Genomic DNA, 26,289 nt, shown 5'->3' on the forward strand with positions numbered 1-26,289 from the left:
AGCCGATGGCAGAAAATACTTTGAACTGTTAATGGACCCCTGCACATTAGACTTGTTAAACACCTTTGGTCCAGTTGTGTTAATTTACCAGAGCAATTTCCGGAATTTTAGATAGTTGTACGTATTTTTTCATGAATGCTATATGATTCTACACCGGATAATTGGGACTTTAATTTCCCAGCGTTACTAACTAATGCCGTCGCTCTAACATAGCATATAAATGACCAGAATTTACCACTCCTACAGACGTATTGGATATATAGTTTTCAATAAGCATCTTGAGATGAACAAAATTGTCAAATTTAAAATTTTGAAATAACTCTTGGCATAAGCAAAACATCTCGGGAACATTTTTTATCTAGTGCATGGGTGGTCATCATTACCTGAGTTTGTAACTAGCTGCATCCTTCATCTTCAATCAAATTCAACTCCAAATCGATACCACCGGTTTTTGAAAAGAACGAGTATCGAACTCCCGATAATTATACTTCGCAGTACCCATAGCACTCACAACATTGCAAACAACGGCAAAAAGCTGTATTTCTTCATCATTTAAATCTGATATATTGAACAAACACTTTAAATATGTACCCATATCATTTGTTGAAACTGTGCAAATCTGGGTCTTTATATTATGAATATTTTTGAATAAAACAACTTTGGCCATTTGGGTGACTCTCTCACATCACTCATTGTAAGACACGGTAAAATTTCGATATTTGATTTAGCCTTTTGAAATGCATCCAAGGTTAACCCATTCTCAAATTTTTTTTGTAACTTTTCTTTATTGGGTCTTTACTTTGTGCTCTAGCAACTCTAATTCAGCCTTTTTAAGTTGTCCTCGTATAACTCATCAGGCGACATAGTTAATATAAAAGTCTATGGAGTGTTATTGATGAAATATTTCTCTATTTGTTTTGGAAATGCCTATTGTCTTCGCTTAGGCTTTCTCGCCGACGGACATCATATCTGACGGAGGTTACTCACTACGTCGCCTTCATGATTCCACAAGGCCGTGGAATTGAACAACAAGGTGATTTAAAAATGGGGACTTTGGTGTTTTAGTGACAACTCACGGTTGTGTTAAACACTTTCAACATGCTGCGAATCCAGCCCCTTCCTTCATAGCGTTAGAAACTGTTTTAGCAAAATGTCGATGAATTTAGAAAAGTCTTCAACTCGAACGTCTTGTAGTCCCACTGCAAAAGTTGTATCCTTATTACCCTGATGAATATCCCGTACTTTGAAGTTTGTAACTTCGGAAAATTTGGTTCAATAAGACTCTTGTAGAATGCCGAGGTTTAGTCCCGGCGGCAATACCTCAGACAGAACGTGTAGTTCAAGAATTCTCTTGTATGTTGGTCCGCATCCACATCAAGAGGAGCACTAGCGTTTTGGCTTTGCCTGGGTCCAGTTACGGCGCCGCATATTATTCTAGCCTACCAGAGATGTGTACATTACGGGGCTCTGTCCATCGCTTTTGCTGAGGTATTCGACTGTATGAGATGTCGATCCAACATTCTTCTGATAAGTACTCCTTATCGAGAAGTTCAAGAGTTTTAGTTGGATCAAATGTTCCGTAGGAATATATCCGAGAGTTACCTTGGGTGATAATATTTTTTGTGGAACTCAATCAAATCAGTGTGATTTAATTTAGGTATATCCAAAGGATTTCCTCAGACACATGGCCATACGTGTGGCCAGGAAATAAATTATTGAGAAGTTTTTGACTGAAAGCTTCTGCATTTTCAGAAAAGACACCCTTCATTTCATTATAAACTACTCTTTTATAACAAGCTGTGAGCTTTGATCATGTATATCTTTGTTTTCCAGCCTCCATCCCTCTTGAAGAAAATCCAAATAGGTAAGATTTGGCCTACGTAAAAAAGTATAAATATATACCAATCGAGGTCTTTAATTTTGAGCTTACCTGAAGACAGCATCCAAGTAAATTCGCTGCAAATTCCTAAAATCTATCTCATTCATAGTGGGAAAAAGGGTATATAGTATGGTCCGGACCTGTCATCGCATTCATAAACGTTGCTACCGAGCGGTTAATCATCTTAAAGAATGGATCCCGGACAGGATACTTTTTTGAACCGCATAACGATAAGTGCTTCCAAAATATGAGAAAGTCCAGTAGAATCGAAAGGAGTTGTTCGAAAATTTATAGAAAATACGTTATTTGCGTCATTTCCGGTCGATATGCCAAAACTCCGTTCCAGTTCCTTCATGACGTAGCGTATAGGGATGTAAGATCAAATTCAGAAACATGCTCAACACGTTCGCACCGAAAACCATGATATACATTTCCCTCGGTATACCTGCTATTACGTTTATAACTTACATGCGGCGCAATAACCTGCCTATGTAATAATTTGGGTTTCTTAGCTTTAGCAGCAGATGTCTTTACAAATGTTGATAGGGACTTAAAACTTGATGTTACACATCTAGCCCGTACAACGTAGTGACGTGTAGACCTCAGCAAATTCAACCGAGAAAACATTGTTGTGTCCTAGAGAAAAGCACAACTTTTCAGTTATCTGAATTGGTATCACATTTACAGGTTCTATACATATACGAATACATGTGTCTGAAGAAGCTAGAAGTATGTGACATATATATGTATGTATATATGGTTTTTACAGTGGATAACTTTAATAATCGGCTTCTTATATATTTAAAATAAAAAGCTTATTTAATTACCTTTTCATAGATATAGATATATAGCATCATGGAATCAGAATTTGTATTGGTATATATACATAAATTGGCCTTTGCCATTTACATTTTTTAAATAGTTTCATGTAAATTCTAAGTCCAATTTGGCGTCACTTTTTCGCCTTATCATGTAAGGCGTTAAACTTGTTCTGCTTGTCTACATAGACTAAACCCTAACATAACCCCACAAAATATTCTCAAGGGGCGTTAAATCGCGTGATCTGGGTGGCCAAATTACAGGGCCATTTCGTGACATAAGCTTCTCAACAAATTTATATTTCAACATGTCTATTGTTTCACAAGCTGTCTGGCCTGTGGGGCTCAACCCAGTTCAACTTAGTCAATTGTTTAATATCCAACAAGGTAATTTTAGTGCAAAATTTGGTGACAACAGAACGAATTGTTGAAGAGCAAGAATTAGACTTATGACGTTTAGATGCCATTACCAACTAGTGCCTCGAGAACGAAAAATTTAACTCTTAAAAAATCACCCGTTATTAGGACTGAATTAACCCAAATATCCCGAAAAAATTTCAAAATATGTTAAAACACTTAAATGATGGGATGGATATGTTTGTTTTCTAGAAAAAGTAGTTATTTCTAGGTAACTACTATGAATAAAATAAATATTGAAGTAACGACAAATTGCGCGTTTTTCATTGGTTTCTCTTTTAATTTTAAATAAAGTCCTAATATATACATATGTACATACCTATGAAAAGGTAATAAGCTTTACTATACCATTTTTAATTTAGTTTTTAAAGTTACTTTTAACCATTTTCTTTTCGTTTAAGTTCAAAATATACAGACATACATATGTATCTACATACCCAGTATATTACTATAAAGAGAATATTTAGCAGCCATACATACAGTTAGTCAATAAAGTATTTGTTGCTAGGGTGCGTCAGAGAATATTGCAGTTTTTTAATGGTTTTAAATTTCAAAATGGGTATACATATGAACATACATCTCGAGAGATGTCTTAGCTATTTTTTTTTTGTTTTTCTATGAAAAACGCAGCAATGGACCTCGTTTTTTTAAAATTTCTTGTTATATTTAAAAAATAATGATTAATTTAAAACAAAAACTTAAGTAAACCATTTTTTACTCTTTCATTAAGAAAATAAATCCACTTGATCATGCAGTACCATCACAACGAATACTTTATTGACTAACTGTACATATTTGTATCACAACAAAAATTTTTTGACGACCTCGTTCCTTCTGGACTTATTTTTTTAATTTAACGATAAAGTATTCTTTTTGCTATATTTACCAATTTTTTTTACAATTTAGGCATACCAAATTATAAATAAATTAATAAAGAAATCACTAAAAATTAAGTCTCCATACTTTATATAATTGGTATACAACTAGAGTTGAGAAAAAATCGATGTCGACATCGATTCATCTTTTTCGGTCGATGCATAGATCCGGTTTTAAAACAATCGATGTATCAAATCCATTTTTAAGAAAAATTCCACTACTGTGAATAAGAGAGAAACAAAACGTGCCCTAAGACTAATTTAATTGAAATTGTGAATTTATCTCTCGATTTAACATATTTTTATTATGGGAGAAAAATTTAATATTTTTTATAGAATTTCAGGTATATATTCTCTCATTCAGTGTTTAGTACTTGTTTTGCAATGCTAGAGATTGAAATTTAATACTTATATTTCGTTCTTATGTTATTAAAATTCATCTGATATTTGTATTTTCTTATTTAATTCTTTTTTTATTAAATTCATACAAATGTAGTTTTGTTTACTAATAGTTTAGAAGATTTTCATTGAGATCCATGATTAAAAAAAATATAATAACGGTTTAATCGATGTGTTTTTCTAAGCGATCGAAAAGAATCGATGCACTGAGAATAGATTTTTCCCCTGCTATACTGCAAGGTTCTTAAAGAAGAAAACCCACCAAAAAAACACCCACAGCCACCGTTCCAGATGTTAATACTTCAACCCCTCCCAAGACAACAAGGTTAACACCGAACAATGTTAAACATCGAAGACCAAACTCCGTTCAATAGAGCTGGGAGTGCTCTAAGCTTGTTGTATTTAATGTCATTAAAATAAAATCTTTCGGAAAAATAACGGCTTCCGCCAGAGTAACTTTCCTTGAGCGACCGCTCTTAATTGGTATACTAAAGAAATATAAGCATTGTCTTAGAGCCAGCAGCGCCCGTTACTTCGATTTATCTGCCTATGTCGAAGGCAAAGCTTAAACTGTTCTGCATGTCGGGCTTACTTGCGCTACCTTCGTCCCATCTTCTTCACTTTCACTTTCAAATTACCGTTTCACTTCTCTATATGGGCCCCGGACGCTCATCAAGACTAACCTAGGTGGTTGACACTTCACATTCACTGAAAGGCCGAATAATCTAATTCGAATAACATTATCTTAGCAAACTAAAAATAAAATATAAAAGTATCTGCAAAAGTATTAATTTTAATAAGAAATAATATTCAAATAGTTTTTTTTCACTTTAAACAAAATTTACTCCAAAAATGTTCATTAAAATATATATTTTAATATTTCAAAATTTAATTTAATTCGTATTCATTTATTTATATGCCTTTATTCTAGGCCACACGGACCGGTCACAATTGCTATTTATTATTTATGCAAAAATAAAATAAAAAATTTCCTCAACGAAAAATTACGTTTGCTAGTGTATTTCTCTCTTTTTCTTTGAAGCTGTATTAAATTTAAACAGACCACTTACAGTTTCTCCTTGTGATTATGGAATTTGTTTACAGTTGGGTGCCAATTAGGTTATGATATAATGGGGGTCACCATGGTGCTGGGGTCAACGTCCGGTGAACGGCCTCTTCCCGATCGACTGAGGAGTACCGTTCGGTGGCGCCTTGAAATGGCCGGCGGGTTATGTAACCAGGCCGGCGGAATATGTAACCAGGCCGGCGGATTATGTGACGAGGCCGGCGGGGCTTGAGTCAAACGTGGTCTCCTGGCCAGGCGCAGATTTATGGAGGCGCAGATGTTTGGTCATCGGAGGGCTCTCCGGGATGCAGCGCCTTCGTAGGTGACCGGGTGTAGGGCGCCAGTTAGACGTCGTTAAGTAATACGGTGGAAGGAACTACCTTCGTTGTTAGTGGTCCTTAAGGTACGATAACTCAAAACGGAAATATAATCGGTTATATATAACCGATTCCGCCAGACTACCTTACCTTGAGCGACCATTCTTTATTGGGATACTCAAGAAGGCTTAAACCAAGATCTAAAAATTTAAAATTTTCTTATCAAAAAAGAAAATGATAATACATAAAATACATTCAATCATATTTAAATCAAATGACATAATTAATTTTTTTTTTGTGAAATAAAAAAATTTCCCGCCCACAATAAAAAGAAGTTAAGTTTTTTTTTCTTTAATAGTATTATTATTTTATATTCATATGCTACCATATGACCAGTATTCAGTTTCAAGGGATTTTAAGAACACCCTTTATGTGCGTTCGTCACTCTTCTTCTTGCGTCCCATACAACACATTTGATGGCGGACGCCAGCCGCTCTAAAGGCACCGAACTATCTGAGGTAATTACCTACTTCATGGCCAGCTTTTAGAGGCCAGTCATAGTCGCTCTATGGGATGTCCACACTTCAAGTGGATTGCATTCCCATGAAGCACTCGATGTCTCTTTGGAATTCAGAGTAACGAAGTCAAAAATATCAAAAAATATCCAAAAATATCAAAAATATCGGAATTCCGATATTTGGGCAAACAAAATATCCCGATATATAATAATATATCCCGATATATAATTTTTAGAAAATTATATAGATATATTGATATACTATCAACAACCCTACACAAAACAATAACTAAAACAAGGAATGGTAAAACGAGAACCGGTCTTAAAAGTTTTGGGAGAGCTAGAAAGTGTAATCGTGGTATGTCCCAACGTAGAGTGGGTATATGTATATAAGTTGTACAAGTTTTTTTGGAACAAAAAATAAATCAAGAACAATCGTTGCGGCTTTTTTGGAATCAAAATCCAATTTTTTATTATAAGATTGAATTGGCCTTTTCAGACCTCGGCCTATGAGTTTATATATTACATACATATGAGTGTATGTGATACGATTGACTTCGCCTCAGTTAAGCCCATATTGTAGGAAATGCAATGAATAACATAGCATTTCTATTTGCATTATGTACAGGGAGAATTATCCCATTTAATCCAGCTTAGTGGATCCCAGACTTAGATTTTTATACCCGTTACTCGTATAGTTAAAGGGTATACTTGATTCGTTGAAAAAGGAGGAAGGAAGCGTTTCCCACCCTATAAAGTTTATATATTCTTGATCAGTATCAATAGCGAAGTTGATTGGCTTTAGAAAACGCATTTTAAAAATACCACTGCAACTTGTCACGAGTTTTCATCCGGCAACGCCCACTCTAACGCCCACAAACCGCGGAAAACTGTGGCGTCTATAATATTATTAGGAATGCCTTCGTTTGACCTTGTATAACTTATTTCTGTTAATATCTATCGATTTGCCAAAGATTTTGTAAATCGGAACATTATTTCGCTATTTATGAAGAAATTTAAATTAGAAGGCCTCACACGCCACTTTTAGTTACTCAACAGCTTTCTCTAACAATAGATGGCGCTTTGTAAATTTCCAGTGGCAAATTAATATTTTAAAATTGTGTAAAACAATAACGGATATCTTAAAGATAAATTAACATTTGTATTCTTTTTTTCACGCTACCGATAACCGCATTTGAAAAAACTTTGGTCTTTGTCCGCATAATCCGTGTTTAGCAACTAAGAATTTGTAATTGCGTTAGAATAAATAAATCGGGGCAGTTTAATTTCCAAATTTTTATTACGAGTTCAAATCATAACCAAATTAACTCCGCAACAAAACCACGCAGAATGCAAGAAGTACCGCTTAACTAGAAAAGCTTCAAGCTACAGCAGTAATACAAAGTTCCCAAAAGCGCTTGCGCTACAAAGTAACAGTAAAGCGCATTCGAAACTGAGATAATCAAACAAACCAGAAACTGCTGAAAAACCCGCCGCTGCTCATCAGTCTTTGCCTTGGCTGCTTGGCCCAACTCCCTGCCCCCGTTGAAGTCTCGCCCTTCAACAAAGACCTTGAAGAGCAGCCTAGACACCTTGCCGCCTTGTCGTTCTAACAGCTGTCTTTAGTACAGCAACACAGATCAGTTTTTACAGACCGATGGAACTTGTAGGTGGTCAAAAGAGCGCCCTCGTTGAGCAAAACGCTGCAGCTGCCAGCATCCAATGGCCACCATCGTTGTCCTTATTGTTCCCTTATGCTTCACGAACTTGCCCTTGGGATCGATCTCCTTGTACTCCACATTGCCTTTGGCACTGGCTGACACATAGTAGTGCTTGCCGTAGACAGCGATTTCCAAATCCAGAGGGACCTTGATGTCCACGAGGTCCTGGTATTGATAGGCTTCTTCTCGAGCTAAGCCACCTCTTGGTGGTGACGCTTGCGAGTGTTATCTAGTTTCTGCTCCAATTCACGCACGAGCTCAAAATAGTGAGTCTTGGCATTTAGACTGTCAATACGAACACGAGTCGAGCGCAACTCTTCAATGGACTTGTGCGTAGAGTTGGATGTGCGTGCAGTAGCCCCTTATAGACGACGGACTTTATCATCGTATAGCGACTCGATAATTCGCACCTCTTGGTCGTGACGCTTGCGAGTGTTATCTAGTTTCTGCTCCAATTCACGCATGAGCTCAAAATAGTTAGTCTTGGCATTTAGACTGTCAATACGAACACGAGTCGAGCGCAACTCTTCAATGGACTTGTGCGTAGAGTTGGATGTGCGTGCAGTAGCCCCTTATAGACGACGGACTTTATCATCGTATAGCGACTCGATAATTCGCATCTGCTCGTCATACTGGGAGCGCGGCTCCTATAGCGACTGCTTCAACTTGGCATCCTACTCGAAGCTGAGGCGTCCATCGATTACGCTGTTACCTGTCTGGCGGATACGGCGCGACTTATTTATCTCCTGTGAGTGGAAATGATCCTTGAATAACAGCTCCTCACGCAGGCTCTGAATCGTAATTTTAAAGTCAAAACTTGTTGGAGAGAGCAGATCAAAAAACAGGCTGGCTCCAATCAGCAAATCCACACGTAGCGCTCAGTGGAAGCTCGGACAGGATACCGCACAGGGCACACGGAGCAGGCGGTGGAGTAAGGAGCATCCACGAACTATTATTAAGTGGACTACGTCGGCTCACTTGATCCGCTGGCAGATGTGGAGCTAAGGCCATATTCACAGTCTCAAGGGTACGGCACCTTTGTTTCAAAAACCGAGCCATAGATCCCCAAGTTGGCAGGCTGTCGGCACTGTTTCCTGCAAGAGAGTGTTCCCACTTTGCCATTGTGCAGGGTCCAGTTTTTGAAAGATAATCTAGATCAGGAGGCATCCTCCAATTTCGTCAGCCGTCCCGAAACTGAGGGAGCAGTCAGCTCCAGACTCCATCCAAAACAGAATGAGATGTCGCCTAAACTAAACTAAGAGTTCTTAATTGCTTTAAAATAAATAAATCGGGGTAGTTAAATTTCAAAAATTTGTATTACTGCAGAATGCAAGAGCTTAAATAGAAAAGCTTCGAGCACAGCAGTTCTTCAAACCTCATACGTTACAAAGTAACAGTAAAAGCCCATGCAAAACCGAGATAATCAAAACCAACTGGAAACTGCTGATCAACCCGCCGCTGCTCATTCGTCTTTGATTTGCCTGCTTGGCCCAATAATCCGTATAAAGTTTACTAGAAGGAAAAAAATAAAGTCCAGTCGCTATGCTTGATATCTTACCTGTGGAAAATAGAACTGGCAGCTATTCTTGCGAAATTCTCGGGGACACAACGGAAAAAATCGAAGAGATGAGAAGTCGGGTTTCCATTTTCAAAAGCCATCAGGACCTCCCGTGAGTAAATTTAAGCAAGCCTTTTTCGACTTTTTTCTGCCATCCAAGTACTTTCAGTGAATAGATGCCATTCGACTAATGATGGTTCCCGCTCAGGAAATGACGGGGATCTACGAGAATGTGCCATAGGAGTAACTTGGACGTTAACCGCGAGGTTGCTAGGGATAATCCTCGGCCAGCACGATATGATTACAGCCATGCGCGGTAAGGCAGAATACTGACATGGGACACGCGAAACGGAAAACCAGGATTATCAACTTTTGTTCCAGAAGCTAATACTAGCAGATCCTAAATGCGGAGGCACCCCAGTTTTACCAGAAACTCTATTGCTTGTCGGTGAAACATTAGCTATTATCAAGGAAACCAAAAAGCATCCATAAAGCTGTCTAACCATTAGTGAGCAAATTTTTTGCTGAGAAATTGGCCAAGTTTGAAGGACTGATGGAGTCTCGCATATCGCTGAGCATTCCATCATCTTGTAGCAGCTATGATATGAAAAATATATATTGATACTGGATACCTTTGCCCCACGGATCCGAAGAAGATATCGGCAGTGTGTCGACTTAGTCCCCCAAGAACCAGCAAAGAACTACGTGGAAAGAAGATCAACAAAACACATTGGAGAAGCTAAACGGTTTGAGTTAAAGACGGATCCCAGCCCTATAGGTCTGGGAGCCGTGTTAACACAAGCCATACAAGGGGAAGGGCAGGTCATCACATTCGCTAGCAGGCGTCTCTGTAGACGCTAACGAAACCACTCTGCTTATGAAAATATGTCTGCGCGTTGGGCACTAGAACTTCAACAATACCAGCTCGACGTATAAAATGTACGGGGAAGTCAAAACGTCTTGCAGATGATATGGGAAAACACCCCACTAAAGCCCACGAGAAAAGAAAAAAACCACCCCAAACCTAAAATAAAAGGAGAAGAATTATAATATATAAAAGTGTTGGTACACCCCCTCTCTTCAAACCAACAAAAAACTGGCAAAATGCAGAGAGAAAAAAAAAGACCAAAAAAACAACCAAACTAACCAACCAAATTCACAAAAAAAAAAAAAAACATAAAAAAAAAAAAAAATAATTACGTGGGGGAGGTAGGAAAGGCAAAACCCAAACAAACCAACAAACCTCCGCTCCATAAAAAAAAAAGTAAAAAGTAAAAAAAAAAAAAAAAAAAAAAAAAAAAAAATTAATTTTAGTTTAGGGAAAATTTGGGTTAAAATAGGGGGGAAGAAAATTATGGAAAAAAAAAAAGTTAAAAAAAAAAAAAAAAAAAAACGAATAGAAAAAAAAAAAAAGAAAACATAAATTAAACAAAAAAAAAACCAAAAAAAAAAACAAAAAAAAAAAAAAAAAAATAAAAAAAAAAAAAAAAAAAATAAAGCCGACCGAAAGAGATCCCCTGGGAGTTGCCTTTAACGTTGCTTAGCCAACACCGAAACAAGAAAGCCAGTCTTGTAGCGTAGAACAATAGCATAAACAAACGACGATGTTTTATTCTGTATGAAATACATATATCAGATTTAACCTATTTTCACAATCAGTTTTACATACCGCAGTCTCGCCTCCCAGTCTCTTTGATCTCTCCAATCGGAATAAATCTGAGCGGGAGATTCTGGCTTACAATTCACCATTTCGTGTGACCGCATTTAGCTTTACAATATGATCTCTCTAACGATTTACAACATCGATAACAAATACTGAAATACTTGGCGCTACATTTAAATTTACTAAACCTTGAGCGATATGTTAATCCGTTCCACGACATCCCCACCCCGGTGAAGCAACTGCATTCACCACATCCAGGATAGCCAATCTGGAGATGGGACGCATGATTAACTTAGCTCGATCGCCATTGGTAGTGCGTACCGCCGCTCGTCGTGGTACTCCATCCGCTCCTGGGTACACTTCCTCCACGACGCCTTTCCTCCATTCTCGACGAGGGATGGCCGGATCACAGATGTACACGAGATTCCCTGGGCGCATAGGCTCGACATGCTCGCACCATTTCTCCCTGCGAACAAGCGTCGGTAGATACTCATGTACCCAACGTTTCCAAAATCTGTCTCTCATCATCCGTGCGATACGCCACTGCTTCCTAGTAGCGCACTTGACAGGCTGCTCTCCGCGATCTCCAGGAAGGTCCGGAACATTAGCCACTCCTCTTAGCAGATCGTTGGGCGTTAGCGGTGCCTCCTGATCCACAGTGACTGGAAGGTGGGTAAGCGGACGAGAATTAACAATATTCTCCGCCTCAATAAGAAAGCTCTCCAAGACGTGTTCCTTAGGAGCCACCTCCTTCACAGTATGCGCGAGCACCTTCTTCACACATTGGACCATCCTTTCCCAGATGCCGCCGGCAGCTGGGTTCGCGGGACAGTTAAAGATCCATTCGATTCCTTTGGATGACAGCTCATCCTGGATCTTTTCTGGTTCGAAGACTTCATCGAACTTTCTGGCCTCACGATCTGCTCCAATAAAGTTCTTTCCATTGTCGCTCCTCAATCTGACCACCGGTCCACGGCGGCACATAAAATTCCTCATAGCGATGATGCAGGAATCTGTTGACAAATCGTGGGCTATCTCCAGGTGGACAGCCCTGGTGGTTAGACAAGTAAAGAGTGCGACCCACCTCTTCTCAGTGCGACGTCCAATCGTCACAAACAGCGGACCAAAGTAGTCCAAGCCAGTATACTTGAATGGCCATCCATTCGGCTCCAGCCGGTCCTCTGGCAACGGACCCATCAATGGCGGAATTGGTCGTACTCTCCGGAGTTTGCATAAGTTACAGGTTGCCATAACACTCCGTAAAACTCTCCTTAAATTGGTTATCCAGAACCTGGTCCGGATCTCGCTTATGGTCGCGTCTAGATTCTGGTGCTTCATCTTCCTGTGGTAGTGACGAACTATCATCTCTGCCAGTGCGTGTTTGTGCGACAGTATGATCGGGCGCCGTGCGTTGAATGGGACGCATTCGGCGGCATCAATCCGTCCACGCGCTCGTATGATTCCATCGTGGTCGACGTAAGGGGATAGTCCTCGTAACTGACTGCCTTTCGCCACTGCCTTTCCTTGAACTTCATCTGCGAACGTATCAGCCTGGGCGCGCTGGATCAGTTTCCGTTCTGCCTCCGCGCACTCAGTAGCTGTAATACCGTAGGCCTCACTCTCGTCACTCAATCCACGGCACCGTCGTATGAACCTGAGGATCCACGCTGTGGTCCTGACCAATCGATTATAATTCGAAAATCTCTGCAAAAATATAAACTCGTTGGCAATTACCAGTGTAAACTCACACGGCATCTCTTCTTCTGCGGAGTGTGGACTGTCGCGATCACTTGGAGATGGCTTGGGCCACTGTTCTTCCGACTCCCGCAGAAATGATGGCCCGCTCATCCACCTTGCCCCTTGGCTGAGGTCCACATGGCGCTGTGGCCTCGTCGCGTCATCTGCCACGTTTTCGGCAGACGGTATCCACCTCCATTGAGACACCTCCGTTGACTCTAAGATCTCCGCCACCCGGTTTCCAACGAACTGCTTATACCGCCGGTGGGTGCTGCTTATCCAGTGCAGCACGGTCTTAGAGTCAGTCCATAGCACGCATCTGCTGATCGATACGTCGTGCTCTCGTCTTACGGTGTCCATCAGCCTGGTTCCTAATACAGCTGCTTGGAGCTCCAGGCGCGGGATCGTCATCGTCTTCATCGGGGCGCATTTCGTTTTGGAACACACGAAATAGGACCGCACATCATCGTTGTCATAAGTCGCCCTCCAGAATGCAACTGCTGCGAACGCCGATTGGCTGGAGTCCACAAACACATGTAGCTGCAGTTCACGTACGCATCCCGTGCCAAAGTAGTAGCGTGGACAGCGGAAATCTCTCACGTAATCCATTTCCAGCCTCCAGCTCTCAAACGCTTTGGCTAACTCATCCGGCAACGGCTCGTCCCACTGAACTCCTCTCCGCCAAATCTCACGCATCAATAGTTTGGCGGTTACCATGAAGCAGCTCAAGAATCCTATCGGGTCAAATGTTGACATAACCAGACTTAGGAATTCTCTCTTGGTGGGTGCACGTTCTCCGGTCATCACCCTGCTGGGAACCCTGTGGTACTTTACGCTGAATTTAAAGTCATCCGTCGCTGGGTGCCAGTACATGCCTAATATTTTCTCCTCCGCTTCATTCCATTCAACGTTCTTATTGGATCCTAGTGGGTTCAAAGCCTTGACCACACTTTCCGAACTTGATGAGAAGCGGCACAAATCGAAACCGGCCTCAGCATGAATTTTCCTTACTCGTTCTGATACAGCGATAGCTTCTTTCTCGTCCGAGAAACTATCCACGTAGTCATCTACATAGTGATACTCATTGATGGCCTGAACCGCGCGAGGATCTGCTTGGGCGTATCTTGAAGCGTTTATGGTCTTCACATGATGCGCTGAGCACGGCGAACAAGCGGCTCCGAACGTCATCACAACCATTTCGAACAGATCTGGATCTCGCCGGTCATCTCCATTCCTCCACAGGAATCTCTGGGCGCATCTATCCTGGGGCTGTATCAGCACCTGATGAAACATCTCCTTTATGTCTGCGCAGACCCCGACTGCTCCTTCCCGGAAATGGAAGAGCACGGCTGGCAGGGACTTGAACTGTTGTGGGCCTTTGAGTAGAACTGAGTTCAAAGATGTATTGCCCACTTTGGCTGCGGCATCGAAGACTAGACGGATCTTTCCGGGCTTGTTTGGGTTCTCGACCCCGAAGTGCGGCAGGTACCAGATCTTGTCCCGGTTATCGGCTGCCACTTCCTGCTGCTCCAGGCGTCGTGCGTAACCCTTGTTGACGTAGTCCTCCATGATCGACTTGTAGGCCCGTGCAAAGCTGTCATCCCGTCTCATCTTCCTTTCAATGCCGACAAGTCTTTTGAGTGCCATGTTATAGCTGTCAGGCAGGCTCACTTTATCATCTTTCCACAGCAATCCAGTTTGGTATCGTTCGCCCACTCGCCTAGTCGTCTCGTTCAGGATTCCCAAAGCCCGTGCGTCGCCACTAGCTGCGACTGGTGGCGCCGGCTTCACTCCGAAATTCTCTATTTCGAAATAGTCGCTGACCATCTTCTCGAGATGATCATACTGTGGGACGGCTAGGAGGCACGATCTTTGCATTGGTGAACTCATCTGACTTCTTACAGGACCAAAAACCACCCATCCTAGCTTGGTGGCGGCTGCATAGGGTCCTCCTGCTCCGAAGCTCCTGTTTTGCATAGGTATTCCTAGGTGCGCATGGTCTAGTCCGATTAAAATCCTCGGGACCGCATTACGATACGGTTTCATCGGCAGGCGTGCAGAAGCCTTCGCCGCTTTGACATCTTCCCGACGCAGACTTTGCATCGGAAGATTGAGGTTAGAGACCGCATACACATTTTTCAAAGCATGGCGTTTCGGTCTGCCCGCTTCACTAATCTGGAGGCTGACCATCTTTGTGTTCTCTTTCGCTGACTTGCCACCGAACCATTGAATGTTGAGCTGCCGACTCTCGCCTTTTAGGTTTAGGCTTCGAGTGAGCTCCTCGTCGATCAGGGTCACGGACGAACCTTCGTCGAACAGCGCGTAGGTATCCAGCTGCGTATCCTCCCCGTACAGCGTCACGGGCAAAATACGGAATAGTAAGTGTCCTCCATCCGGATCGACGCAACTTAGGTTCCGATGTGGCAATCCATTCCCGTCACTTGGCTGACGGCCTTCGTCCGCTTGCGCCATGCATCCTGCGTCTGTGCAGATGCCGTAAGTGGACTTCTCTGGGCCAGATCATCTGGCTGATGTACTTGCTTGTCCACCTTCCTCCTGTCAGCGCCCGCATGTACCATGCGACCGCGATCGCTCCTTTCATTTGGCCATGGTCGACCGTGGGGTTGCGATGGCCGTGTGGGGTTGCCCACCCCGTCATGCAGGAGGTAGTGATGCCCCATCTGGCATCCGTAGACGTTGCACTTGCTGTTTCTCTTGCAGAACCTGGACATGTGACCGCTCTCCAGGCACGAGAAACAAATCCGATGCTTTCTTACATACTCCATACGGGCAGTCGGAGTAGCGTGGTTGAAATCCTTACAGTCCTTGATAGTGTGTTGCCCCTCGCAAATTGGGCAACTCCTGGGATGATCTTCAAATAGATCCTGATCCTTCTGACTGGTGCTGGCGTGCAATACCCTACGCTTAGGATCCTTGCTGTCGCTGCTCGTAATAGTGCACACTAATTTAGCGAGTTCGTTTAGCCATTCGCTCAAGTGCGCGACAGTTGGGTAGCACCCTATTACGGCGGCGTGCCTGGCCCAATCCAACCTTTTGCTCAGTGGTAGCTTGGCGATCAGCTCTTCCATCAATGTAGGATTTCCTAGGTGCTGCTCCCCGTTCGGGCTTGACTGTAAAAACGCTGCGAGATTGCTGACCCGTGTTGCAAACGGCACGATCTTTATTATATTGTGTTCTTGGATCGGCTGCACCTCTCGCACGCTTTCCAGTTGGCTACGTATCAGTTGCTCCGGGCGTCCATATCGGAAACGTAGCTGATCCATTACAGCCTGAACGTTATTCGGGTGTATAAGCAGCGACTTGACAGATGCTCGCGCTTCACCCTTCAGGGCTTTCACTAGCCTCTGGTTGTTCTCCAACGCAGTACAATTATACGCCGCCGTCGTCTCCGTGAACGCGCATTGGAATATTGGCCATTCCTCAGGCTGACCTTCGAACTCTGGAAGATCAGGCAGTCTGCGCGGCGTCCATCCAATTAACGGGCTCGGCGAAGCTATTCCGTATGAACCAGTTGATTGCGGGGGTACCATCAGGTTGCGAAGAGGTTCCCGCGTAGCTTGCATGTAGCTTAGTGCTGGCTGCACAGTAGCCGTCACGCAGCATGGTGTGGAATAGCTTAACGTTGTACTGTTTGTACTGAGTGTGACTTGTTGCCCTATTGCCAGATTTCCACTCGATTGTGGCGGCAGGTTTCCACTCAATAATGGCGGCAACTGTTCATGTAAAAATGGCGTCACTGACTCAGCCAAATTCGGTGCCAGATTTCCACTCAACAATGGCGGCAGATTTCCACTCAAGTTCTGCCCTGGCGTTCCGCTCAAACATGGCGGCGCATTCGCCGCACCGCTCGCTCCTATACCGCTTGATCCGTTTCTAACGGGATCCCTCGCGGCTGCATCTTGCCCTTCACCTGACCTCGCCTTTTGAAGCTCCCTTTCCAAGGTAGCGATCCTCTCCATCAGCGCCGCAAACTTGGCGGTTGTGGTGTCCGTATCCTGGCCTGATCTATCAGGCTTTGGAGCACCACTTGGGATTAATCCCGGTTGCTTTGGAGTCCGTGGCCGCTGCAGCTCACCGCCCGATAAGCCCGGCACATTCTTCGGACTGCCGGCTGATGTGGTCGCGGTGGTCGTAGTTGCAGTTGCGGGAGCTCCCGTCTGTCCAATTCGGGGCTCCGCCGGGGTGAATGTGAAGTCGGCATTGCACGATAAAGGAGTGCGAATAAAAGAAATGACGCCGACCGAAAGAGATCCCCTGGGAGTTGCCTTTAACGTTGCTTAGCCAACACCGAAACAAGAAAGCCAGTCTTGTAGCGTAGAACAATAGCATAAACAAACGACGATGTTTTATTCTGTATGAAATACATATATCAGATTTAACCTATTTTCACAATCAGTTTTACATACCGCAGTCTCGCCTCCCAGTCTCTTTGATCTCTCCAATCGGAATAAATCTGAGCGGGAGATTCTGGCTTACAATTCACCATTTCGTGTGACCGCATTTAGCTTTACAATATGATCTCTCTAACGATTTACAACATCGATAACAAATACTGAAATACTTGGCGCTACATTTAAATTTACTAAACCTTGAGCGATATGTTAATCCGTTCCACGACATCCGTTAACTTAGATATTAACAATGAATAAAGAGAATGTAATAAGTTGGAACACTTAAATAGTGAAGAATTTGAGTGTTTAAAAATATCATATATGACTATAGTTATTTCTAGCTTCAGCGATTCTGCGATTTTATTTTTTTTATTTTAATGAAATGAAAATAAAGAAAATATTAAACAATTTATATGTATATGTTTTTTTTTAAATTTCTTTTTAAAATATCTAAATAATATTTTTGTCCATGATGCCTTCTATAAACTCCAGTTCGTTGACCCCTGAAGCGGACATGCAGCCCCCACACAACAACGCCTCCACCACCATGTTTCACCGTCGATAGAAGGTTATTTTTCTGCAGCTCAGTATTCGGTTTTCTCCAAACGCATTGCCCGCCATCAGATTGGAAAATTTTGATTTTGCTTTAATCCGAAAATATTACATTATTCCAAAAATCAATTGGCTTCTTCAAATATTCTTTCGCATAGTCTAATCGCGTCTTCTGATTCCCTTTTGATATAACTGGCTTTCTTCTAGCCACTCGGTTATTATAATTTGCCTGATGCAGGGTCCCTTGCACCGTTATTGGATGAATTTATTTTCCAAACTTTTTTTTAACTTCTGCTGCGATCTGAGTTGAAGAAATTTTTGGGTCCACCTTCACCATTTTCATAATGTGGGCCTGTTCCCGGGCGTTCAAAGCCTTGGGTCGTCCGGTGTGTTTTGCGCTTTCCAAAGAAGAAGCTCCCTTAAACGGCTTATGATGTGCGTATGTGGGTCGCACATAACGTCCAACATACTCTGCCGTATCCTCCTCAATCCCATTGAAGATTTGTGCGAAGGAGCTGGACAGGTGCGTTAAAAAACGCGCGATAAAAACAAATTCCGGCTGAAAGTGGCTCTAATAGAAAAAGGGGCAGAATATTGGGGCAGAAACAACCCAAAATTTCGTTTCTTCGATGCCAAGACGGTTGGAAGCCTTTATAAAACAAAATGGCTTACCCACAAAGTATTAATTTTAGTTATTTTCATTTATTTTTAAGTTTTTCAATAAGTGTGCCAAAAATTTTGTTCAGCCAAATTCACCTCTTATTTATGTTATTTAATTTTTAAAAATCAACCATTGAAGGTAAAAAGTTGAAATAAACTTTGTCGTGTTATGTTTTTATAACATTATATGTATAAATTTTGGTTTATTTAAATATCTCAATTTTAAGGGGAGAAATCGTGCCCTAAAGTTCATGAAGCCTTCTGTGCCAAAAATTTAGTTCGGCACTGTATGTGCGCGCATAACTCTCTGTCTCTGCACGTTTTACATATTGTTACTTTACTTATATATAAAATATATAAAATGGCTGCTAGCAATCCTTAGTTTAAGAGATATAAAGAACATATAATAAAAGACGATCAAACCGAAAGGTCCACTTAACTCAACTAACCGAATGGTCTACTTAATGGTCTACTCAACTTTGTTTGGATAATTCTACAATCCTTTAGTAGAAGTAACAGGAAAATATTGGCTGCAAGCAAATGAAATGAAAATATTTATTGAAGCCTTTCAAATCTGGTTAGGAACAGAAGACCTCGATAACAACAAGTAATATCAGAATATCAGTCGTAGAAAAACTATAAATGAATAATTGAGAATTTTTAGCAACGAATAATACACCGGGAAACAATTGTAGTAATTTACAATCTCAAGACTAAACACAACACAACTAACAGAACTCTATGTGACATAGCAAAAAAATAAAATCCAATTATTTAAAAATTAATCGAACAACGAAATGATTACGAAATCGACAACAGATATAGGCAATCCCCTCTAGTAAAGGCTAAAATTACTAAACTGTTAAAAAAAAGCGGGGTAAAATTTAAAAAGAATAAGAATAATGAGATGCAATAAAAGAGCTCTTTTTAATGTGGCAGGCTTAGCTTAAAAGTACTTTTTTTGCACCCTCCATTAAGAAGAGAGACCAGAAATAGAAAGTAAAATAAAAAATGTATCTGAAAATTCAGTACAAAAAAGAGGTTTCAATCTGATAATAAATGTAATTAATAATGTATTCATAATCATATAATCATAAATAACTTCTAAAAACAAAACGAAAAAATACAAAGGAACGCCAACTTAAAATTACAATTAGATAAATGTCAATTCCTAAAGACACCTAATTTTTAGAACACGTTATAACAACAAATGATATATAACCTAATCCTAATAAAACAAGTGATTAATCAAACTATCCATTACCTAAAACCCCGGAATAGAAAAAACATAAAATTGGTTTAAGGAGGAAACCAGACATAAAAATTATTACACAATATAATCAATTAATGTGAAATCTGTAATATAGCCAAATCGAACATCCAAATACAAAAAAGTCGTGTGAAATAACACTTGAAATCCAAAATACAAGTGACGCCGCTCGACCGATCACGGGGAAATGCCTTCAAAACACTAGTTGTAATCGCCGGTTAGCGATAACATGGTGTTTTATTCTGAAATATGTACATCAGTTATCTTAACCTGAAATACAATTCCTTAGCTTTCATACAGCAGTTACTTTTCCCTCCCTCTGTGATGGTGCAAATCGGTATAAACCGGGCCGCCAATTTTAAGGTCGTCATCACACGATTTAGTGTGACCGAATAACATAACCCTAAAACCCTCACACAAATAATACTAACTGCTAGCGGCGCTAAATTTAAACTTAGCCCTAATCCGTTCCGCGACATCCCCACCCCCGTAAAGCAGCCGCATTCACCACGTCCAGCGGGGCGCATTGTCGTCTTGGCTTGATCGTTAGTCCGGACCGTCGCTCGACAAGGTACTGCATCTCTTCCGGTGAACACCTCTTCCACGACGCCTCGTTTCCACTCTCTGCGTGGTATGGCCGGATCACATATGAACATCAGATCTCCTCGACGAATGGGCTCGACGTGCTTGCACCATCTCTCCCTGCGGACAAGTGTTGGCAGGTACTCATTTTCCCATTGCTTCCAGAACCGATCACGCATCATTCTAGCTATGCGCCACTGCTTCCTGGTAGCGCAGCTCTCGGACTCCTGTCCGTCATCTTTGGGAAGGTCCGGAATATTGGGCACTCCCTTCAGCAAATCGTTAGGTGTCAGTGGAGCCTCCTGGTCCACCGTCACTGGTAGATGAGCGAGCGGTCGAGAGTTCACTATGCTCTCCGCCTCAATCAACAGATTCTCCAGTACGTGCTCCTTGGGCGCGGTCGTGTGCGCCAGCACCTTCTTCACTCACTGCACCATCCTTTTCCAGACGCCACCCCCAGCTGGGTTCGCTGTGCAATTAAAGATCCACTCGACTTCTTTGGACAACAGCTCGCCGAGGATCTGTGCAGGGTCAAACACTTCGCTGAACTTTTTGGCCTCCCAATTGGCTCCAACGAAGTTCTTCCAGTTGTCGCTTATCCTGAAGTTTCTCATGACGATTATACAGGAATCTGAATACGTGGACTATATCCAAGTGGCCCTTTTGGTTAGACATGTAAACAATGCCACCCGTGTGACGTCCAACAGTCACAAATAGTGGTCCAAAAGAAATCCAGGCCGGTAAACCTCCAAGCGGTCTCTGGCATGCCTTCTTAGCATGCAAACGTTGCATTGCTCCTCACCTTCCGTAGCAGCCACCGCAAGTTCATTATCCAGAACTCCTGCCTGATCGCTCCAATAGTTGACTCTATCTTTTGGTGTCATATTCTTTCATGGTGATGCCGCACAATCATATCCGCCAGAGCCTCCTTGTGAGACAGTATGACCGTCGACGCGCGCTGTATGGCACGCACTCCGTCCACGTCGAAGTATAGGGACAACCCGTACAGTTGGCTGCCCTTGGCGACCTTTTCTTGGCTGTCCCCAGCAAACGCTTTTCCCTGCGGTTGCCTTATCAGTACACGCTCTGCCTCAGCGCACTCCATCGACGTCAGTCCGTGGTCCTCTCGATCACAACGTAGTCCACGGCATCGTTCAATAAATCTGAGCACCCACGCGGTGCTCCTTATCACCCGGTTGTAGCTCGAAAGTCTCTGTAAGGATATGAAGCTCGCCGTGATTAGGGCAAACTCACATTTCATCACCTCTTCATCTGGCGTCGGGGGAATCCAATCCCCTTTCGATCTCTGCCAACTCTCTTCTGGTCCTAGTAGGCCCGGCCTCGTTTCATCATCTGCCACGATTTCGGCAGACGGAATCCATCACCATTGGGCTCGCGCGAAGTCCACATCGCGCCTCATTTTCCGTTCGAAAATAATGCCATAATGTAGCTCTCTGGCAGTCTCACCTCGTCGTCTCTCCACTCGCTCTCTCGCTTTGTCTACTACTCAGGGCCCGTGCGTCGCCTTCATCTGCGACTGACGGCGCCGGCTTCACCCCGCCAGAAGTGACTGACTGTGTCGGCTTCACACCGAAATTCTCGATCTCGAAGTAATCACTGACCATCTTCTCTGGAAGATTATCCTGTAGCAGGGCTAGGAGGCACGGTCTCTGAAGCGGTGAGCTCGTCTGGCCACTCTCCGGTTCATACACCACCCATCCAAGTGGGGTGGCTGCTGCATATGGTCCTCCAGATCCATAGCTTCTGGGTCTGACGGTATTCCTAGATGAGCATGATTCAGACTAGTTAGGATCCTTGGTACGGCTTCACGTCTGCCTTCACATCTTCAAATTGGTCACTCCGTACACTGGCTCATTGGCTTGCCCGCTGCACTGATCTGCAGGCTAAGCATTCTCGTCTCTTTGGCGAATTTTGGATTTTCCGCCAAACCGCCCTCACCTTTCAGGTTCAGGCTGCGGATGAGTTCGTCGACGATAAGCGTGACAGACGATCTTTCATCCAACAGTGCGTAGGTGTCGAACTGCGAATTCTCTCCGTACAGCGTGTCGGGAAGAATCCGGAATAGCAGGTGACCTCCAGTCGAATCAACACAACTCAAGTTTCGGTGCGATAATTCCTGGGAGTCGTATGTCGATCGCCTCTCGTCCTCCTCGCAACACGCGTCTATAACTGCGGCTGACGTAGGCAGGCTCTTCATTCATCCACTGACTGTGGCATTCGTATCCGTCGGCTGCTGTCTCTGTACAGCTGCTGGTCTTGACTGCTCCTCTGATTCCTAATGCGGCCTCCAATTGTACTGCCGTTGTCTCTGTGAACGCGCACAGGAATATTGGCTATTCCTCTAGCTGACCCAGGAACTCGGGAAGATCAGGCAATCCACGTGGCGTCCATCCAGGTATACTCATCGTCGCCACTCCAGATGATATGGGCGATGGTGCAGATACCTCCAAATTGTGTGTCGGCTCCCGTGGCGGGAAAAATAACCTAGTTCTGGCTGCGCCGTGGCGGTAACACAAAATGGCGGAGAATAGCTCATTGTTGTTGTTGTACAGGTACGTGTAACAGGTTACCCGAGTCGGCGGCAAATTTGCACTCAATTGTGCCGGAAACTGCTCATCCAAAGATGGCGTCACTCCAAGCTCTAGTTGCAGATTGTACCCCATTATCTGCTTTGGCAGAACTCTGCCGTGGCGCTCAATTCTATGTACTTGATTCTATTGCATAGACACCCAAAACACTTACATCAAAGGAAGGGAGTTTCTCAAACACCCATGTTTCGGAATGAGTGAGCAGGTCATTTAGGATTGACCGAGTACTTTTACATGAAAGGAAGGAAATCCCAAAAATTTAACATGAATATATCCCCTTCAGAAAGTTAAAATAATTTGTTTTCCGTTTGAATTAACTTTAATCTTAGAATAGTATATCTGTAAGAATGAAAGTTATTGCCGTCTTCAGTAACTAATAATAAAAAAGAAAAACCAATATTTTATGATTTTCAGTGTCGTCATCACGGATTGCAGTGCGATTGACTTATGATCTGCATTCTTATACGCATCTGCAATAAACGTTAATAAGTTTACAGGTAGATGGCTTGATGACGACACGGAAAATCCTAAAATATTGAGAATTTCTGAAGAGGCTATATTCATGTTAAATTATTAGGATTTCCTTCCTTCCTTTCATGTAAAATTACTCGGTCAATCCTCAATGACCTGATCATGCAATACAAATGAAGACACCCTAAATACTCAGATCAGTTCAAGACACCCGAAGCACTCAGATCAGTTGAAGACACCCGAATCACTCATCCCGAAACATGGGTGTTTCAGACACTCCCTTCTTTTGCTATAAGTGTTTTGGGTGTCTACGCAATAGAGTAGTTGGTGCGCAAGAGCACATTCGAAATGAGCAGTGCAAGGTACCCACTCTTATTTTAGGGTGCCGTTTACTCTCCAAGTGTGCACTTATTGTTTGGGTGTACCCTTGCCGTTCTCTGTCTGAAATACAATTCCTTAGCTTACATACCGAAGTTTCTTTTCCCTCCCTCTGTGATGGCGCAAATCGGTATAAACCGGACCGCCAATTTTCAGCTCGTCATCACCCGATTTAGTGTACCGAATAACATAACCCTAGAAATCCTCCCACAAATAATAGTGACTTCTAGCGGCGCCAAATTCAAACTTAACTATTGATAGCCCTAATCCGTTCCGCGACAGCAAGAAAGAGATCTATTTTAGATTTTTTAATCTTGTTTGTAACTAACAATTTCAAAAAATTTTTGACATAGAAGTAACAGGAAGAGATTGGCTGAAGCAAACAGAGCACAATGAAAATATTTAATGAAGCCTTACAAAACTGGTTAAAAACAGAAGGAGTAAAGACCTCGATAACATCAAAAAAGAATCCAGAAAACTATTAATGAAATATTGAGAATTTTTAGCAACAAAGAAAACATCGGGAAACAAACACAACACATCTAATAGAACTCTAGGTAACATAGCAACAAAATAAAATCCAAAACTTTAAAAATTAATCGAACAACGAAATAATTACAAAATCATTAACAGATATAGGCAATCCCTTCTAGAAAATGCTAAAATTACTAAACTGTTTATAAAAACTGGAAAAACTATGTTTGGTTTGCAAATGTTCACTGAGAGTAAAGAAAACTTTTTTACTAACAAATTCATTACTCTTATCACTGACCAGTCAAATGCGAAATAAACTCTATATTTCAAACAGAAGTTACAAAGAGGTAAAGGTAAAAACAAAACGAAAAAAAACAAATTTTATACGTTTGTTGACGGATTGAAGCTGAGAAGGGAATACGAACAATTGTTAGTGTAATATCGCCAAAACCTTATGAGCATTTACAAAACAAATGATCACCTGCATTGAAATCTAGAGGTATTTGAAGACAGAAGTGAGAGACAACGGAGAAGATTAAAGCGACAATAAGTGACCATCTGGCGAAGGAGGTAAATACGGCGTTTAATTAGTAATGCCGCGATGAAGTCGATCTGCTATAGGAAAGAATGAAGAGGAACAAGAACTTGCCCGTAAACAGCACCACGTTAGTATGGCTGGGCTTCGTGCTTCGTAAACCTATTACTCGTAGAGTAAAAGGGTATACTAAAGTAGTTGAAAAGTATGTAACAGGTAGAAGGAAGCGTTTCCGACTCTATATAGAATATACCTTCTTCGTAAGGGTCAATTGTGAAGACGATCCGTCCGTCTGTCCGTATGAACTCAGGATCTCAGGAACTATACGCGATGGAAACTTGAGATTAAGATTGAAGATTCTTGAGGTCCATTCGCAGCGCTAGTTTATTTTTTTATAATCAGCATCCTGCCATTCCCACTGTAACGTCGAAAAATCACTGAAAACTGAAAAACTATCTCAGGAACTATTAGAGCTAGAAAGTTGAAGTTCAGTATGTATAATCTTTAGATGCCAGCGCATCTTATAATCACACCCTCTCTTACGCCCACCAAGATCGAAAGACATCCTGCCACGCCTACTCTGAAAAACAAAAATCGCTAAGATCGGAGGAACTGTTAGAGCTAGAATGTTGAGATTAAGTATGGTCTTATGGGGGTACTACTATCCGGCCACACCCACTCTTAAGCCCACCAAGCTAGAAAGACGATTTTCACATAGTATAGAAAAACTGATATCTCGGTAACTATAAAGAGATAGAAAGTTCGGACTAAACATATAGGTTTTTATGAGGCCTCTAGCCACGCCCACTCTAACGCCTACAAAACCCAGAAAACCTAAGGTGAGAAAATCACTGGACCTATAAGAACTAGAAAGTTAGGCTTAGGAGTACATATTTTGGAGATCCCACTGCAGCTCGACGCGAGTTTTCATCTGGCCACGCTCACTTTAACGCTCGAACTGCGGAAACTGTGGCGTCCATAAAATAATAATGAATGTCTTCGTTTGACCTTGTATAACATTTTTTCCCAATATCTATCTTTTTTTTTTTTTTATAGCTTTGCTTTTATTTATTGAATCTACCCTTCATTTTGAGACTAACAATAAGTTGACGAATCTTAACATTAAAATTTAACTAACAGTATACTAAGACTGCATTCTGGTTGTGCGTCCCTCAGGTCGGTCGCTGGGTGGGTAGGTCATTGCGACGAAGGCGTGATTGGTTGCTCAACCTTGTTAGACCTCTTGCCAGGTGGTTAGGGTGCACCGATAGCTTGGTGAAGTACTTTACCTTTTGTTTTGCGATCACTTCTTTGACTGGTAGAATGTTTAAGTCGCGGTGTATGTTTTCGTTGCGAACGTACCACGGTGCCCCGGTGAT

General features: G+C 42.2%; 2 protein-coding genes and 1 long non-coding RNA gene across 3 annotated transcripts; all 3 read right to left on the minus strand.

Annotated features, from left to right (window-relative positions):
- Positions 1-6: 6 nt before the first annotated feature.
- LOC121530286 (presequence protease, mitochondrial) lies at positions 7-8,473 on the minus strand (the record flags this gene model as incomplete). The annotated part of the gene is given in 24 exon segments (XM_041819153.1): positions 7-84; positions 86-145; positions 147-205; positions 208-355; positions 357-466; positions 469-649; positions 652-790; positions 792-837; positions 840-1,224; positions 1,226-1,259; positions 1,261-1,298; positions 1,300-1,344; positions 1,346-1,603; positions 1,605-1,678; positions 1,681-1,785; positions 1,788-1,876; positions 1,931-1,989; positions 1,991-2,116; positions 2,118-2,195; positions 2,197-2,247; positions 2,249-2,435; positions 2,657-2,693; positions 7,940-8,174; positions 8,420-8,473. Coding segments are annotated over 24 exon segments (2,676 nt in total), but the record flags the coding sequence as incomplete, so codon positions are not given.
- A 2,672-nt stretch (positions 8,474-11,145) lies between these two features.
- Positions 11,146-17,084, minus strand: LOC108110723. Its single transcript, XM_041819161.1, has 4 exons — positions 17,064-17,084; positions 15,544-17,001; positions 11,237-15,475; positions 11,146-11,181 (listed from the first exon to the last, which is right to left on the minus strand). Exons 1-3 carry the CDS (start codon positions 17,082-17,084, stop codon positions 11,432-11,434), a joined length of 5,523 nt encoding a protein of 1,840 aa, XP_041675095.1. The 3' UTR covers positions 11,146-11,181; positions 11,237-11,431.
- A 219-nt stretch (positions 17,085-17,303) lies between these two features.
- LOC121530290 lies at positions 17,304-17,601 on the minus strand. The gene is made up of 2 exons (XR_005993887.1): positions 17,395-17,601; positions 17,304-17,339 (listed from the first exon to the last, which is right to left on the minus strand). It is a non-coding gene; the product is annotated as an uncharacterized LOC121530290 (long non-coding RNA).
- Positions 17,602-26,289: the final 8,688 nt, after the last annotated feature.

The sequence above is a fragment of the Drosophila eugracilis genome, unplaced genomic scaffold, assembly GCF_018153835.1.
Source record: "Drosophila eugracilis isolate 14026-0451.02 unplaced genomic scaffold, ASM1815383v1 contig_1254, whole genome shotgun sequence".
Lineage (NCBI taxonomy): Eukaryota > Metazoa > Arthropoda > Insecta > Diptera > Drosophilidae > Drosophila > Drosophila eugracilis.

Excerpts from the sequence above, each read along its gene's own strand:
- LOC108110723 (XM_041819161.1), bottom strand. The coding sequence starts at position 17,084 with ATGTGCCGGGCTTATCGGGCG. Across the intron at positions 17,002-17,063 it reads TGTGCCGGGCTTATCGGGCG|CCTGATAGATCAGGCCAGGA; the intron begins GTGAGCTGCAGC and ends GGTGCTCCAAAG. Across the intron at positions 15,476-15,543 it reads GGAGCGATCGCGGTCGCATG|AAGTCCACTTACGGCATCTG; the intron begins GTACATGCGGGC and ends TCTGGCCCAGAG.